Raw genomic sequence first — 18,756 nt, forward strand, 5'->3', positions numbered from 1 at the left:
CAACAGAGACAACGAACCAGTTTGCTCTGTAGCAACAAATGGTCTTCTTTTGGGGCTCAACTTTTCGTATAAAGTGTACGAAAGTTCCTTTGTTGCTGTAGGCAATTAGTTATTTAGGCGAAGCCGGGCGGAAAAGTTTAGGGTTAAAATGTTCGGGGAGGCTGTGGGCGTCAAAATTGCTCATAAAGTTTCATCCCTCCTTATCAAGTTTTGTAAAACAGAGAGTTTTTGAAAATCCTCGTTTTCATGAACAATCTTTTATCATCTAATTTACCGAGGAAGAAGATGAGTGGTGAAAGATGGCGAGAAGGAGGGAAAAATATGTTACTGATGTCCAGTTTCCCGTAAATCTGCGGGAGATGGACTTCAGACAAACTGAGAGAAACTTCACCAGACCTTCTTACACTTGTCTTAAATACCTCTACGTAAAGAGTGGCGTGTTTACCGTCTAAATCAAAATAACCCTTTCAAAGCAGCAATTTTTCTTCTACACGTTCCGCGACTATTAACCTAAACAAGCAATTAAATTAATGTAATTAGGCGTGGGATTGGGATCACAGGAGCTATGCAGACTCAATAGAGAATCGAAGCCATAAGTGCTTCTTACTTCGAAACGACGAACCTGCACGTGGGTTTCAGATGAGGAGTTTTACCAAGTTCACGAGTATTTTGAATTTTAATATCAGTACGACGGCTGCAACAATTATCACGCATTGTAAGGTACAAATGGGAAAATTTATTGGCTGGATTTGCATGCACATTTTAAAAGAAATTACATGTTTTGTCTTTAAAAAATTCTAAAATTATTGGACTATGGGAAAAATATGGGTTGCAGCTTCTATAATTCTTTATAAAAAATCTTTTGTCTCTTCAAGACTAAGAATTTGAAAAATATACATATAAAAATTAATGAAACAGTCACTTTGCCTCGCTTAATATAAACAAACTTTTTGTAGCCTTACTTCATCAGCAAAGAATTGAAAGTTAACATCAAATATATAGAGAAAATAAAGGATGATCCCACGAGGCTGCAACATCCATTATCATTCTAATTGTTCTTATTTGGTCGGTATTTTGACATACGGACCGTTGCCTATTTACAGGCTGTGTGCCTGATGTCACAAGTATTTCCTCGTCTATTAACTCACTTAAGATCTTAGACGACGAAAAGTCCATTAAATGTTCGTAGGTTTAATAATACACTGGGTTTTGTCACGTCGAGACAAATTCACTTTAAAGCTTGGTCGAACACATTTTAACAATCCATGATTATTGCTGGTATACTTGACCAAATGTTAAAAAATTTATATATACGAAAAACTGTATAAAAGCTGTACTTTGCCTCGCTTCGCTGTTAAACAGCTTGTTTTGGAGAGTTACTTGATCAGCAAATTATTAGCGGTTTTAAAGGTTAATCTCAAATATATAAGGAAAGAGGAAGATGATCTCATAGGACTGCATTATTCATTACTCCATCCTTTCCTGTTTGAGAACTTGCTGGCTCACACGGCTAAATCTTCGACATTCACGTAAAGTCGATGGTCATAATTTTTTAAGTTTATCAACCCCTATAAAAACAGAAAAGAAAGAAAGGAGGAAAACATCAGGAAAAAGTGCCACTTTAATCATACATATAAATAATACTTTGCTTAACTTTTGATGGTGCCTTTATTTTAAACCTTTTAACCATAGACAGAGTCCTCCAGTAATCACAACCACCAAGCAGAACGAAGGTCAACAACATCATCAGCCAATGAGAACTCAGAGTAAAATCAGGCAACCTGTTTCAAGCGCGGGAAAACACGACTGACCAAGTTGGGATAGGTTGTAGCTTTGCATTTGATTAGTTGAGATGGTGGCGCAAGTTTTCTGGCAAGGAATCAAAGCAATCTTGGACTATTTTTGGTACTCAACTGAATACTACTCTACAAGGGAAATAAATTGAAACCACGAGCTACGCTTCGAAACCTTTTTGGTGACACTGTTATGGAGTAAATTTGACGGCGATAGATTCAAACGTTCAAATTTTCAAAAGAAAAAAAAAAGAGAGAGTCTCTTTGCAAACTCTTAAGTTCTACCTTGTGCTGGTTTTCCATCTCTCTGAGTTTGTTTCTCAACTTCTCAAAAGATGGTCTCAAGTTAGGTTCGTCTCTCCAACATTTCGTCATTATTTCATACCTGAAACAAAAGGATGTTATGAATATCTCGGTATGTCATTGGTGGCTTAGAAACGGTCCAACCTATTCTCGATGAACAAGCTTTTTGGTCGCAAATTTCCTCTCTTTAATAACAAAGTAGAAAAGGTATATAACACAGTTATAAACTCGTGATAATGTACTTCTCCTTTCATTTCCCTTCGTTAGGCTGGTTCAACAAGTAAAAATGTTGAATCTGGAGGTGCACATGCAACCCGAACAAAAGCAGGACAAACAAACAAGAAAAACCAAAGACCAACAACAGCAACACCATATTAACATACAACTTATCATCCACATGTTGTGGTTTAGGCATTCTGTATCCCTCTTGAAGTAAGTTTGCAATTTTTCTTCCATCCATTCGTGAATACGGTGAACCACCTGAATTGGAGTAGGTAATGTTAACATATTCTAAAATGAAAATCTTTACATATGTAAAAATATTTTCACATAAGGTTCATTTTTGTATCATTGTTCATTAATTCTTTCGGTCAAGTCCAGGGACTGTGGCAATCTGAACCAGCTTGGTAGTTATGAAACACACGGCCAAAACTGGAAAACTCCAGACTAGCCGGTATAACTTACCAATTGTGAAAATCTCATAGAGAAGAATTCCGTAGCTCCACCTGTAAAACAAACGGGATGAGTTTAAGGAAAATGAGCATAACCACTCCCTCCTGAGATGACCTCACATCAAGAAAATACAAAGACCAGAATACAGTAGTGACCCAATAGCTTTTCCCAGACCCGAAAACAATTCATACAAAACAATCTCATTAAGCCTATATGCAGTGCCCATGTCTTCATTGTACTCACACGTCACTCTTGGTAGAGTACTTTCCGTAAAGCAACGCCTCAATGGCAGTCCATTTTACAGGGAGACGCCCCTAAATAAGAAGCAAAAATGCAAGGAGTTGGCGTAGTCCTTTAGAGTTCCAATGCTCCAAATGGCGAGAACAGTGTCACGAAGGTTCTTTAAACTAACAAGGATTTACTGAGCTTGTTTTCTTTAAGCAGTCACTCCAGTGAGGCATATTCAGCCACATAATCCAAGGCTTGCAAGAACATTATGTGTTTTCTTAAAATAATTCATACTGACCCTGGTTTTTCTTTCGTAAATGTTGTCTTCTTGCACATCTCTGGCCATTCCAAAGTCCGTCACTTTGCACGTTTCCCCTTCTCCAACCAACACATTACGAGCTGAAAGATCTCGATGGATAACCTTCAACAAAGCGAAGATGTTTCTTTTGGAAAACACCCTTTAACGAATTAAGAGACGACTGACATGGGATGACATGGCATCCTTGGGAATGCGGAGTCCAGGAGTCAATAATAAGTGAGGTATAATGAGTGTGAGCCTTATTTTCTAACGACATCACTCAAAGAATAGTTACATCACTCACTGGTATCGATGACAAATAAGACATTCCATCGGCGATTTGCCAAGCAAACTTTATCAGCTGCTGAGAAGTAAGATTTGTTTGTGGTTTGATATCCGGGTCTTTGTAGTAAGTATCACTTAATCCGCGGCTCTTTCTCAGGTAACCCAGCAGATCCCCAAAGGGAACGTATTCGATCAACACCAACAGTGGCTCTAGAAAGACAAACAAGATAACGCCAATACTGATTAAACGCCACACATGGAAGCAGAACTACGAATAAATGTCGCCCTCCAATAATCGCCGCCGCCACTTGGAAGAGTACGACGTCCATTTCACGAAGATAAGAAAATAAGAAATTGACTACCGTAAAATACGTTAGTATTTAAAATCCTTGAAATTTATTTTAAAAGCAAGGTGACCACACATTTCTAAACTCGGAAAATGAATTACAAAGGGGTAAGATGTCGATGCCACGCATTAAACTTTAAATTTGTTGATGGCAGGTCATCTTTCACCTTCGTGGTCTACTACTGTAAAGGTTCCTGCTCTCTATATTTATATCAGAGCGGCTCATATGCGCAATATTCGCGCAAACCTTGCGCATAAAGGTATAGTCTGAACTCATTTATGACCCATCGTTAAATTTTGCTGATCTTACATCTCAGCTATTGAGTAAACACACGCTGCTATTTAGCGGACAGTACAAAAATGTGACTATTTCTCTGCTGTCTGAGAAGCCCTATCCAGACCTGACAAGTGCATGCAAGAATATAATAAGGCCAAGCTTTAAGCGTTGGTTAAGCGTCGGTCAAGGATTTTCCAAAAGTTAACCTAGTGTAACTTACACTTCGAGCAATGTGCGGAACTCTGGGTGTTAGAAATGTAAGGTCTCTTGGGTCTCAAGCTGATAATAAACATTTCAGTACTTACCAGATTTGGTAACGCATCCCAGGAGTTTGATCACGTAAGGATGAGGTTTAAGTTGTTTCATCAATTCAAGTTCAGATAGCAAATTCTTTTTCTCTGATTCAGAAGCGTTTTCTGCAACATATTTTTCGATCAATAATCTTCAAATAACATTTCACATAAAATCACAAACATATCATTCAACTATGCCATTCATATAGGTAAAAGTACACTGATAGATAAATAGAAAGATTTATAGGTAGATAGGTAGATAGATAGATGGATGAAGAGGTAGATAGATAGATAAATTGATAGATTGATAGATTGATAGATTGATAGATAGATTGATAGATGGATAGATGGATAGATAGATAGATAGAGAGATAGATAGATAGATAGATAGATAGATGGATAAATAGATGAAAAAAGAGAGAGATAGCTAGATAGAGACAGACACTCCAACAAACCGACTGACATATAGATATATAGACAGATATACAGATATAAAGATATATAGATAGATAAATGAGTAGATGAATAGTTAGATAGATGGATAGATTGATACACAGACAGGGAGATAGATGCATAGATACATAGACAGATAAAGAAGTACATTGATTAATTGATCGATTGATAGATAGATAGATAGATAGATAGATAGATAGATAGATAGCTACACAGATAGATAAATAGATTGATAAATAGGTAAGTAGGTAAGTAGATAGATAGATAGATAGATAGATAGATAGATAGGTAGATAGAAAGGTAATTATACAGATAGATAGGTAGATAGATAAATAGATACCATCCATTTCTACCACACATCATATTTCAGGTGCTTTTTTTAACTCAAAAACAAATAATTTTAGTCAATTCAAGTTCAGATAGCAAATTCTTTTACTTCGATTCAGAAGCGTTTTCTGCAAACTTAAAAACCTGCACACAAAGATAAAGTCTGAACTCATTTATGATCCATTATTAAATTTTTCTTCATCAATGTAGAGCGCTGTGTTTCGGAAATGTAACCATCATTTGAGGGGGATCATTTACAAAAAATCTTAAACAACTAAAAACAGAAAAAAATGGACAGAAAACAGAAAAATCTGGACAGATCTCTAAGTCTGATCAAACACCATAAAATACAACATGATTTCAGTATTACTTGGTACCTGACAACATTTTAACAGCTACGAGCGTCTTCTTGGTTCTTCCTTGAAGGTTATCGGCTGTTGCCTTGGCAACCAGACTAAAAGCACCTTTTCCAACGATCTGCTTTATCGTCACATGTTCTCTAGGAATCTCACAGGAGCGTGTGTATGGATCAAGAGAAGCGTACTCGCTGATTTGTTCATTGCTGAGTGGACTAGTATCTGCCATCACTTGTGAATGAGCTCTGTCATCCAGTGCCATGTAATGGCTTTGAGAAGGTTTAGGCAATTCGACTACAATCTTAGAAAAAAATAGTTTTCAATTTCATAAAATACTCCCGTATTTACTTGAATGACGTATTTTAATGTATCAAGGAATAATCGACGTATATTCCTTGTGGATCATAACTTTCTGGGTTTGGGTAAACTGTCAACCACAATGAAAATAGACTCAGTAAAGGCAGCAACTTAAGAAAAAAAAGCGGCTTAAACCACAGGAAGATATATCTATACTAGGTAAAAGATTTCATCGTTTGACCTACATTTGTACTTTCTCTTCTTTCATCATTTGAATTTCCAAATGTTCTGAAACAACAACACAAATATATTATAAAACTAGTAATAATCAAAGATTAGAAAAGTGCGTTCGATCCCTAATAAAAGTTTTTTTATTGTACTGATTGCGCAGAAAAAAAAGTGGTGTCCTCAGCTCAAGGTGGCCAAGAAAACACTTCCACATGAGATCGAGGCCATTTGTGCCATATGGCAATAGTCCAAAATGGCGTCCAATTACTGAAATCGCATAGCATCACGACCGATCCCCTTGTGACTGGTCCATAAAACCCTTGAGAGTGATTTCCGGAAAAACGACACGAAAAGCATGCGCTCTCCTTCGTCGAACGTAACAAAATCAATCCCCTCAGCCTGGAAATTCCAAAATAACAGAAAAACTTTCCAGAAAGCTAATTCCAGTTAAATCGCAGCTGGAAAACAGATGCAGGCTCGGCTACAGTCAGACCTTTAGAGTGGACTTGCCCTGAATTTCCAGAGAGGATTTCGCATCCTCTACATTCATGCATTGCTTTTGATAAGAATTGTTGTGAATCGGTTACTTTCAACGCCCAAGTCCAATTTTAAGAGCAAAAAAATGAATAAGTAACAAAGAAAACAGTATTAATTTTAGTATTGGATTATTCACCTTGCTTATTTTTCAAATTCTGTGGTCTTTGATTTTTAAGTTCATTCTTTGACTGGGAATTCTCTTTTTCTGCTTGTTTCGCATGTTTAACATAAATTCATCAAGCGCTAAGTGCACATCGTCGTTTACTTAAATAATTTTCAACCAACTTTGTGGTGAACTAATATCATCAAATATTTTTAGACAATTCTTCTCAACTGCTGGTTAGAAAACAAACTCGAGAGTCAGAATCGACAAAATAGCGTACTTGTCCATTTCTCAGAAGTTTGCATAAAAAACGCTTACCCGAGGCTTAATTACAAAGAGAGGAACAAAAACAGCTATTAAACACTTGGCGTCTAACTTTCAGTTACAAAAAAGCTGCATTTGCGGTAAAAAGCGAGGAAGACTATGTTCTCATGGTTACTGGTTTATTTCGTTCTTACACGAAATTTCCAGGAAAAAAAGATTCAGAATTTCCAAGAACATTCTGACTCAAATTTCAGTAAACAGTAACCTTCCTTTCAGAGGACTTTTGTGTGAAACTCAGGGAGCAGGTTTGCATGTCAGCGAATGGAAGATTTTGATCAGAAATAAAACGATGAGTTGCAAAAATTGTTACAAAGAAAATTCAAATATCTCATGATTATTTAACGAAGTGTAACACAAAAAACTCCATTTGAAGCCAGTTTATTCTGAATGCCGGGAACTAATGGGCTAACGAGAGGGAAATTGTATACAATTACATTCTCCGGCGGGTGCTTTACAAAGGTAGCCACCTACTTCAAATCTCATTGAAAGCAATCTCCAAGTACTGAAAGTTTTATTCCCCTCAATAACGAGCAGAGTAGAAAAGGATCATGTGCACAAAGTGGCCGGTCTTGGTGACCGAGGAAAAACAGACTTTTTCTGTAGACACCTCACTAAAATTTCTTTTTGAAGGCTTTACAAATTGTCAGTCATATAGACATAGACCTGTCTATTGAAAATAATATGTTTGGAGCAATAGGAATGGTAGTAATAATAATAATAATAGTAATAATAATGATAATACTAAAAAAATAATAATAATACTGATAATAATAATAATAATGACCCTATATTCACCCGTCATAAAATGAGATCGCTAAGGGAAAATCGCTCTACTAATAGGGGACACCTAGAAAACTATTCCTTGGGCCTGAAGTAACACACAGCGACCTTTCATTATATGAAAAAAGTAAGTACACATGTAGTTGATGTTCTTGTTTATTTTTGTGTTAACGGATCATAAAGATGTTGATTATTGTGCAAGTGAAAATCATTACAACTGCTGTAATGATATCTCTCCCGCGAAAGAGTGCCTTTTGGCTAGCGAGTGTCTTACATGATCTATCATGATCTATCATTATTATTGGATGTAATATATCAAACACGAGGAAGAGTGTTTCATCCGATATCCAAACACCGAGAAGTGGTTGAGAAAACGAGGCGCAGCCGAGTTTTTTTTAACCAACTTCAAGGTGTTTGGATATCGGATGAAACACCCTTTCGAATGTTTGATATAGCTTCTCAAACCATTAATAATTCTTGGAGAAAATCAAAGCAAAAGTTCACCAGATTTTATGATAATTAAGATCACATATCCAAACCTCCTTCACGGTTGTAATTTCCTTTGTTTTCTCAGCATGAATTATTAATGAGTTTGAGAAATTCATGTGAATAATAGTATGGGTGATAAATTGTTACACAGATTGGGCCATAAGGAACAACGCAAGTAACCAGCACCATTTCGATACAAAAATCTCACCTTCTGCTCATCGCAACCTCTGTAGTGGAAAAACGAGATAAAGAATCATAAAAAGCAAAGGAAGACAAAACAAGTAATGGATGAACAATTGACATCAAACAAAATTATCTCGCTCAAGCAAAGTAAAGTCTGTTTGATGCCCATCAAGTTGAGTCATAAAGTAAACAATTTCAAGCGCGATCTTTTGACTTTTATTAATTAGCTATCAGCATATTATATAACAAAACATTAATTATTAGTTAACAATACACTATTTAAAAGTTATCTGTTAAAAATAAAGATGCTTGAATAAAGATCATCATGCAGAGGATAGTGAACTAAAGCTAGTACTTAGTCTTAGAAAAAGGAAAAAATATTACTGGGATTCTAAAACTATTGTTCATTTGAGAGCATAACATGTATGCAACACTTACCTTCAGTGCCTTTTGTGTTTCGCCTCTTTTTCCTACAAGTCCACCAAACTAATATTCCAGCAACAGCCAGTGCAGCAACTGATCCAAACACAGCACCAACAATAATACCTATGTTACCTACAAAGCGTGATAAACTTGAGATAAATTTTTGTAAGTGAAAGCGTATCTTCTCAAGCCAAACAATTTGGACGAACTTCAATTGTATTAAGTTTCATTTTTCACAAAGGAACCCTTTTTTCACTGAGATTTTAATTAAAGGCTGCGCTGGACATTTAGTTGCAAACGAAAATATAAACCTCACAGGCGATAATTAACCATTCCATGCAACAGCGTAACAACTTTAATTTAGCTTGTAAATAGCAGATGCACCTTTCACTTCATCTAAATCTTAAGACATTAAATGATTTTAACATAACGGATCTGCCTCCGTACTCCTGTTTTGGTTAGGAAACCTTTGGAATTCAGTCAGAACTTAATTTATCTTCTTCTCACTGTTCATTAAAGATATGGAACTGAACAGGCCATACTGCGTATGTTCAGAAAAGTAGGGGGGGGGCCACAAATTCTGTTTATGCAAGAGCTTACAAAAAAAGCAGAAGGAAAATTCGCATCAAAAATTATCCGACCCTTTTAAGCTTAATATTCGGCTAAAATAACAGAGCCACCTGCTTTTCCACCCAGAAAGATGCAACAGTATTGAGGTATACAACACAAGCAAAATTGTGTCCTTCTATTTACAAATTAAAGCTCGATTCAGTTAGACAGTAAATCATTTTGTATATTTTCAGAAAATTTAATGGCATAGGTGTCGGGAGAGTACTTAACCGGATTAAATGACTTGTTACTTTATGTTTACAAAGTCATTTGTCTTTGAATAGTAGTTTACCTTCTCTCGTCCCACATGGCAGCCCTAAGGAAAAATCCAAAACAGAAGCATGTACACGAGTAAATGAAGCGTTACTGTCCAATTACACAAGCATGACGCATACACTCTCCTAGTACACTGTCCAATTACGAGCATGGCGCGTATGCTAGAATTTATTTCTAGTTTTGATTACAACTTTTATTGTCATTGTGGTTATTGTTGGCATTTTTATCTTATCATTATACACCAAGCTTTCAGATCTCTGTAAAAACCTGCTACAGTATCGATTCCTTCCAACTATGTACAGGGCAAGGTCATTCATTAATCAACTTACAAAACGTTTACATGGAGTGTTATGAGGACTTACCCCCAGAGGACCCATCGGGTGGTGATGTGGCACCTCCACTTGTTGGTTTCACATCAGGCCTTGTCCCTTTTATGGAACCCACACTAAACTCTCCCAGCTTTCCATCTTTAACAGCATCATTAAGTGTTCTGAGAACATCTCGTTCCTTTGTAATGGAGTTGAATTTCAGTCCAAGGTCAACAATTATACTTCCACACCTTGGAACAGAAAACAAGCGATGATTAGGGAGACATGAAATATAAAACAGACAACAACAAAAGTAAAAAACAATTAATAAGTAAATAAAATTTGGGAACGTGAGCACCTTAATTTACATACCTAACACTCATTGACTCCACTCTTTGGTAATCAAGTTTACCAACAAATGCTCTTTTAAGCTGCAAGCAAAAATTCAACTATTCATCTAAAAATGTTTGTGTACATGTATCACACATGTATTGTGCATGTACATAAGTAAAAATGAGGATGATATTGAATATTATTTACTACTTATGATCGCATTGAATTTGACTGTTTTTCAAAGAATCTGCCAAGAATAAGTCTCTGAGTACTGCTCAGACTGTTTCTTTAAAAGTGCTACTTCAATTAAAAAGTTCTTCTTCTAGTCACATGCTTCATATTTTATTTGGGGCAAAAATGCACCTGGCCAATTAAAGCCCTAAATAAAAAGCATGACCAAACACTGAGTAATAAGAAGACTGTGAAAAGCCTTTTAAGCTCAAGGTTTGACAGAGCTCAAGACTGAATGCAATCTAGAAACATAAGAAACACTGTAGAATTAAACTAAATATTCTTTATGCATTCTCCAGAAGCTGAATTTCCTTTCAATCAATATACAGTCAGCACATCAGTCTCTGACCCTGAACTAAATAACAATAAATAAATACATGAATATGAAAGCAATCTTTGGAGTAATGAACACTACTTGAGCAGCAGTGAAAATAAGGCCCGAAAGCAATTTAGGCCTGTATGGGATTTGAACCTATGACCTCTCTGATACCAGTGAAATGCTCTACTGACTGAGCTAACATGCCTACTGGGAGCTGGTCATTATGTTGGTTCCAAATAAACCCATGAAGTGATGAATAATCTGCACCAGTATCCCAGAGGTCATGGGTTCAAATCCTGTACAGGCCTGAATTTATTTCGGGCCTTATTTTCACTACTGCTCAGGTAGTGTTCGTTACTGCAAAGATTGCTTTCATGTTCACATTTTTATCTGCAGTTCACATACATGACTTTCACATATTCACAGTTATTTATAATGAATAAATAGATATTAAATAATACACTGAGCATAGGCATTATTTTAGTAAATATAGTTACCTCTTCTTCCAATTTTCTCAGTAATGAGGATTTGTTGTATTTTTCGTCTGTGCAGTTTTCACTTGTAATGACAATGGTTATGTTAATCACATTTCCTGCAATGTCTGTGAAGTGAGATAATGGCTCTAAAATCTATCTTTCTCTACATATGTACAATCCCATTATGTCATAATAACCTGAAGCATGCCAGTAATTCACAAAGTGCTGAAAAATCTTGCACAATGCTAACAAATTTCTCAAAATGTTCATTGATAAAGGTATTCCTTTTGATAAGTCCCTGGTTTAACTCTTAGAACCCAGTCAAAATGTCATGTTGGTAGAAGTATGAGGCTACAGCTTTATATGCAGGACTACAATGCAACTTACAAACAATGGCAGTTTTCATATCAGGTCCATGTGCATTGGCCACTCTGCAGGTATAGCTGGCATCACTAAGCATCTGTGAAATATTAAGTCTGTTCTTGTTACAAACTTGTTCTGGGTCACATGGAATCCACATGTAAGAAGTTGGAGGGTTTCCTTCTGCTTCACAGTTAAGAGTTACACTTTGTTGTACACCAACAAAATACTCAGTTTGAAATTTAACAATTGTGGCTGGATCTGTACATCAAATTGGAAAATGAAAAATCAGATTAGAAAACAGCATCTTCACAAAGATACATCAGAGTGACTTGTCGTTAATAGCTAAAGGGTTCAAACACACCAGTACATTTACATATAAGCAGGCATTCTTTACCCAGTGATCCTCTTGCCATTCAGAGTTGCATGTTAAATAAATTACTAGTGATCAAATTTTTATAGCATCCAATAATTTAACAGAGAACTTTATCAGCTTGACACTGAGAAAACCATGGAGGTGATATTTCAAATCTTTGAGCTGAGATCTTGCCAGATATGATCAACTGATTGTTACACATTATCTAACCAACATCAACTCAACATATCTGCTAACAGAGACAGTGGAGGATTAGAGTCTCCAAACACAACATGTAATCTCAATTTTAAGAAGGGTTTATATTTACCGAGGTGGTCATTAATACCTCCCGGAAAATGCAGTGCTCCAAGCTGTGACCAATTTGGTCCTCATGGTGAGTGAAAAACACATTTTGCAACTAAAAATGTCTACAAAAGTTGCCAATTGACAACCAAAAGATTAAAAAAAAAAGAGTAAACTTTTAGGAAGAAATTTATTGATCCTTGATCAAACTGTCAATGATTTATCCTGTATTTAATGTTTCTGACACATCCATTTCATGTGTGACCATATGAAAATGAAATACAAAGTGCATTTTTATCCCAAAAACTTTGGATAGTATTTCTAATTTTCGGGACGCCTTGTAACTGAAAGCAAGTGAATATAAATCATGTATTCTATTTAGTTACACCACATGAGATTAAAAGTTGTGAAAAGTTAAATTCTTGACAAAGGGCCAGTTCCAAAAAAGGCCAAAGTATCCTCCTGTACCAATTAACATAACCTTTTAACCTTCAATTTTTACAGTAAGAAGTGTGGTGACTAAATATCTGGTGATTAAAAATGCTATTCACAATATTGAAGGCTTTAAAACCACTATTTTAGGTCACTTTTAACAAGAGATGTTTCTTGGCTGAGCAATAAACCAAATTTGTTTTAAACATGATTTCTTACTAGGTCTCAGCAACTTTGCAGCAAATCGTTTCTACTTCTAGACATCAGTTTCATTCATTGTCACTCTCTTGACCATTATTGCAATCTTTTAATCAGCAAGGGAGTGAATAAATCAAGTTGACAAATGAAAGTTTTGCAATCATGCCATCTGGTTTACCAAATACCCTTAGTAATGCAGCATGAAATATGCTCCCTTTGATGTGAGTTTTTTGTTTGTTCAGTTATTTGTTTTATAGCAACCATTTTAAGATTGAAGGTTGCCAATGGTGACTTCTTGAAAAATTTAGCTTGGAGCCCTGCATGGATGTACTTAGCCAAGCATCAATAAAAGTAATTGACAGCACAGTACATTACAACACAAAAAATAATTATATAGAAAGCGCATCTCTGTTTAACATTAGTCAATGTTTTTTTCAATGCATACTCACAAATAACATTCACATAAACTGTTCGGTTCTTTGGTTTACCAAAACCATTGTATGCTGTACAGGTAAATGTTCCTGCATCAGTCCTTTTGACGTTTGTTATAGTCAGCACCTTTCCTTCTTGCACCACACCAACATTTCCTTGGTTCCCAGGCTTCTCTTTGGTCCAGGTGATGTTTGGTTCTATTTGACTTGATACTTCACAGATTAACTGCAAATTGTTGCCTTCAAGAACAATTGGTTCACCTCTAATCCCAGTGATATTTATCGGAACTAAGAGCAATCAAACAATCACAAGTAAACTTCAAGGATAATTGAATGGCATGCACACAGATAAGCAACATGCAAAAGTTATAATACAAGATTTCCAAACATTCTTTGCAAGTCTTGCACATGCAAATGAAATTCACATGTGTTATGATTGTGCATATAATACAAAAACAGTCCCTGGATTATAATCCATTAAAAGTAATTTAATATGCCTGCCTTAACAAATTTGGTACACCTTCTAAAGGCCACTAAATGTTTCTGAATTCTTTTCTCAGCTAAACTAAGCATTATTATTTCAACTGCAGTTTCCAAGAAATAATAATTGTAGAAATTAATTTTGACATTCATGGGAGCTATTTACAAAAATAATTATGCCTTTTAAAAAACAATTTATTTGGCCCGCCAAAGCGTGAATGGCCAATTTTAATGTGTCACCATAAATGATTCCCACAGCTTTTGGCGGCAAATATCATGATTCTTGATTTTAATCCTGGAAACATCTCCTAGTTTCAGTTGCATATGTTGATCTTTGCCACACCTTTGCATATAAAAGTACGCTGTGAAGGGGTAAAGATGGACTATAAATATTCCATGACTGTGAGCCAAGAGGTTAGGTGTCAGAGCAAGAAGTTAAAGAAATCCAAAGAGGAATGGCAATAAAATCTTGTTGAAATGGAGAAGGGCTTGTGGTTCAAGCAATCTTCCCTGATTTCTTGCAACCAGCAACCATCAAGAGGTGCTGCTGCTGCAAGTTCAAGCCACTATAAAATTTGAAATCAAAATTGTTGTCTAGTGGAATTGAACCATGGTCTGTCATGTGAAATTGCTGGATATATAGGTTCCTATAAATTTTGGTTTTGCAGGAAACTATCTAGCAGAGACTCTCCTTGGACTCTCTAGGATGCTTTTGTGTATTTATTAGCATACTGAACCATACCTTAACATTGGGTCACCCAAAAGTGTCATATTGTATCTGTGCAAAACTTGGAAGTGGAAAAACCATACCTACACTTTACAATAAGTGCCAAAAGTAGATGGATGACAGCCCTCCAATCAACAGAGTAAACAGAAATCTTGTGATTCATCTCTAACAAGTTACTTGCAAGCCCCACCTCCTTCCCCCCAAAAACATTGCCTGAAATTGGTGACCATTTTGTTATACCAGACAACAATCAAATGGGGGAAGGTTATAGGAAAAATTCAAAAATTAGTAAAGCATGCTAAGACTTTTGGCATTCATTGCACAATGTAGTTTTTATGTAAGTGTTCCTTCTTTTCACATATTATTGAGGTATATTGAAAACTTAAAAGTTTGAAATCACACCTGAGGACTCAAACAACACAAACCAAAAAACAGTGTGAAGAATTTATAATTTTCATGATTTATCTACTGCAATGGTCTCAAATGTAACACACAACAGTATAATAATTTTGCTGTACAGGTAAATGTACATAATATCATAATTTTGATGAGCACACTTGAAAGAAAAACCAGGAATCAAATGACAGAAATATCCAAAATTCCCTTCATAGATTTGAAAATATACCCCTCCTGTTGGAAATTTTGTGAAATTCTATTAGAGCAGTAGAATTTTATTCCTGATTTACTTGCTTGAGGAGATATCCTCTTAAGTCAGTAACAAGCTTTCAAAAGATAATTGCACCCTCTGCTTGCTATGAGGGTATATTAAGATCTTTCTGATAAACTTTAAATATATTGATTGTAAAAAGACTTTTGTCTGCAATTACACATGCAAGTTTCCCAGCATATGGTAATCAACACCTCTTTGGATTTGAATTTACCTTGAATTACCCTTTAAAAATCAATTGCTTGATTTCTCTTTAGGTTGACTATTTTTTTACAATGTTATCCATGTGAGGTTTACCAAATCAAATCATTCTTGAATGTAGCCAAATGAAGTACTGACAGACAGCACTATGTTAGGGGTTGGAAAATCTGATGGAAATAGCAAAGTTCAATGTTGCTTTGTAGTCACATCATCACTACTAGCAGGATCACATGTGTGACTTAGTTATCACACTCTTATGACAATTACATATGATTACTGAGGTAAGCAGAATGTGAAGGAAGTTTGGGTTATCTTTATCCATTAATGCTGTAATTTATTTTTTCACTTATATCAAGGAGCATCCCAATTTTGAGCCTTTTATTTTCTGCACTTTGGGTGTTTGATTCTCATGGGACCTCAAATGGTATGTAAGACACATACATGTGATTGCATCATTGTACTTTAAAGTTCGGTATACCATTAAAAACAAACCTTGTCTCGTGTCCAAAAACATTTGGTGTGTCTCTTTATCTGCACTTTAGGGCTTTGATTCTAAATAAACTAAACTGAAACTAAATGAATTTGTTAAAAGGGATGTAAAATTTTTTTTCTCCGCTAAGAATTCAAATTGTCCAAAACTGGAATTTAAACAAGACCCAGATAACAGTATACTACAGTTAGGGTACGCCTTTCTTATGGTCAGCAACACTCTCAAGCTTACCTATGACGTGCACCTGAATTGCTCGTTTCCAAGTATCGCCGTTGTTATCACCTAATTCACAGCTAAATTCTCCATTAGACTTATCGTCAGCAATAGTGACGGGAGAGATTGACAGAGAAGCTGTTTGTGGAGTCGCGCTTACGCTGAACCGTTTCTGAAATTCAGCTCTAATAGGACCTGCTGCTGAACCATCTGCTCTAATGCTGATTATACCAACAGTGTTGAATTTTATGACAAAACCAAGACCAAGACCTACTGACAGACTGAAGTTCCAGTTCAGTGTGACAGAAGATCCTTCATAAACCTGTACAATGCCAGGGGGTAGCACTTCTGCTGTATTTGATGTTGCACTAACTGGAGAAGGTTTATACCATGTGACACTTCCGCCATCTGAAGGAGAATATTTTGGATTGCAGTTAAATTACAACAATTTATGCTTTCGATTTTATAAAAACAAGAACAGCTTCCCTTTGATTTTGAATTAAAACACCTTATATATTCGAAAAGGCACCACAATCTTCTGTTGTCGAATGGGGGATATAAAAAAATCATCTAAATAAAGTGCATCATAAGATGAAACTATCGAGTTCTGTTGCGAAAGAAGAAGGTAAACACTAAAAATTGCAGTACAAATAAGAAAAATTTAAGCCCAGATATATACATAACCTGTTGGTTGGGGTATAAGAGAAATACATACAAAGATGAATTTCAAATAACAAATCATTTCAGAAACGTCCTTGTTTCCCAAATCATCGCCAGAAATAAGAGTGTTTAGAGTGATTCAGCAAGAGGACGGGAACGTCATTTCTGAACGGGAAAGCGCGGATAGTCTGGACACGACTCTATTTCGACTTCCGGTGTTGGCGTTGCCGTTCTCCCCACAGGCGACCCAAGCTCCTGCTGTGAGATGATCACCTTGCACAATAATAACAGTCATAACGGAATTAAAAGAGTTTGTATGAGAATATTTACGACCTCTCTAAGGAATAAAACAGTTCGTCAAATTCTCAATGAAAATAACTCACCTTACTTTCACAGCGTATCACTCGTTGTCTGGCCATTTACTATGATGAAAAGTACCCATTTTAGCGAGTTGTCCATTGTTATGATAGTTAAACAAACGTTTGGCCTCGTTTCTAAAGGCTTTAATCTACAAAAACCTCGTGCTACATATATTTCACAAAATGGCGTCTTCACAGAACGAGTCCGCTGACATATGTGTTGACGGGCACTAAAAGGTATCGGTATCCCGGATTAACAATAACATTAACAATGTAAATTACGAGTACTGGTAAAGTTACTCAAATGAAGTTTCCAATGTTTGACTGTCACTACATTCACCCCTTCCTATAAATTGAGCCTATCTACAGGGCAGCGCTCTCGCTGTGATCTCCTCAATTCTGTGGGTTCTGGTTCTTTAGTTGGTTCTTGCGTCTTATCAACATGATGATCGTTGACGGGAGAAAACTCACTAGAAATATTGGGTTTAACGACTGGGAGCTGGATTGAAGAGGGTGGTTCTAGAAGTTCCACTTGACCACAAGGAGCAAGATTCTTGGTTGAAACTGTTGTTTCTCTGCCATTAGGATAACGAACGTGAGCGTAGTGAGTATTGGTCTGGAGAACATCAGCTTTTTCAACCAGAGGATCAAACTTACTGTGTCGTACATGACGCTTTACATAAACAGGGCCAGGTTCAGCCAGCCAAGAGGGGATCGAACTACCTGTGGATGAACGGCGTGAAAAGTTCAGGAAACGTTCATGCGGAGTCTCATTCGTTGCGGTGCACAGAAGAGAACGGATCGAGTGCAACACATCTGGCAGGACCAATTGCCACTGTTCTGCCTGAAGCTTCTTTGACTTAAGAGACGTTGTAATCGCCTTCCATACAGTGCCATTGTACCTCTCAACTTGACCATTACATGTGGGGTTATAACTGGTTGTACGACTTGTAGATACACCTTTGCTAGAGAGGAATTCCCGTAACTCTTGACTCATAAACGAAGCCCCTCTGTCAGAATGCACGTAGGCAGGCATACCAAATAGAGAAAACAATGTGGTGAGACACTTTATAACGGTCGGAGTAGACACATCAGGGCAAGGGAAAACGAACGGGAACCGTGAAAACTCATCAACAACATTCAGGAAGTATTTGTTCTTGTCGTTGGAAGGAAGTGGCCCTTTAAAGTCAATGTTGATTCGTTCAAAGGGTTGGGTAGCTTTTATAAGTTGAACTGGGTCCGGGCGGTGGAATACCGGTTTACATTCACAACAGATTGGACAGGAGTTCACAGTCCTCCTAACATCTTCTAGAGAATAAGGCAAGTTCTTGAC

The 18,756-nt window shown here is 36.5% G+C and overlaps 2 protein-coding genes across 2 annotated transcripts in view; one reads left to right on the plus strand and one right to left on the minus strand.

Moving 5' to 3' along the window:
• LOC131795384 (proto-oncogene tyrosine-protein kinase receptor Ret-like) overlaps positions 1–18,756 on the plus strand; it is an 85,519-nt gene that overhangs the window by 28,507 nt on the left and 38,256 nt on the right. The window lies entirely within an intron of this gene.
• Positions 720–17,770, minus strand: LOC131795383 (fibroblast growth factor receptor 1-A-like). The gene is made up of 21 exons (XM_066168345.1): positions 17,448–17,770; positions 17,089–17,337; positions 16,423–16,812; positions 13,645–13,914; positions 11,935–12,168; positions 11,569–11,672; positions 10,561–10,619; positions 10,243–10,439; positions 9,897–9,920; positions 9,011–9,127; positions 8,598–8,616; positions 6,174–6,216; positions 5,653–5,932; positions 4,508–4,618; positions 3,599–3,789; positions 3,295–3,417; positions 3,012–3,082; positions 2,781–2,821; positions 2,480–2,576; positions 2,079–2,178; positions 720–1,568 (listed from the first exon to the last, which is right to left on the minus strand). Exons 2-21 carry the CDS (start codon positions 17,144–17,146, stop codon positions 1,503–1,505), a joined length of 2,595 nt encoding a protein of 864 aa, XP_066024442.1. The 5' UTR covers positions 17,147–17,337; positions 17,448–17,770; the 3' UTR covers positions 720–1,502.

Source organism: Pocillopora verrucosa, chromosome 6, assembly GCF_036669915.1.
Source record: "Pocillopora verrucosa isolate sample1 chromosome 6, ASM3666991v2, whole genome shotgun sequence".
Taxonomy (NCBI): domain Eukaryota; kingdom Metazoa; phylum Cnidaria; class Anthozoa; order Scleractinia; family Pocilloporidae; genus Pocillopora; species Pocillopora verrucosa.

What these genes read in the sequence shown, in the direction of transcription:
- LOC131795383 (XM_066168345.1), bottom strand. Translation starts at nt 17,146, where the DNA reads ATGATTTGTTATTTGAAATTCATCTTTGTATGTATTTCTCTTATACCC. An exon ending in TATGAAAACTGCCATTGTTT is followed by an intron (nt 11,673 to 11,934) that starts GTAAGTTGCATT and finishes CTCACTTCACAG; the next exon opens with ACATTGCAGGAAATGTGATT. An exon ending in CTATGAGATTTTCACAATTG is followed by an intron (nt 2,577 to 2,780) that starts GTAAGTTATACC and finishes ACTCCAATTCAG; the next exon opens with GTGGTTCACCGTATTCACGA.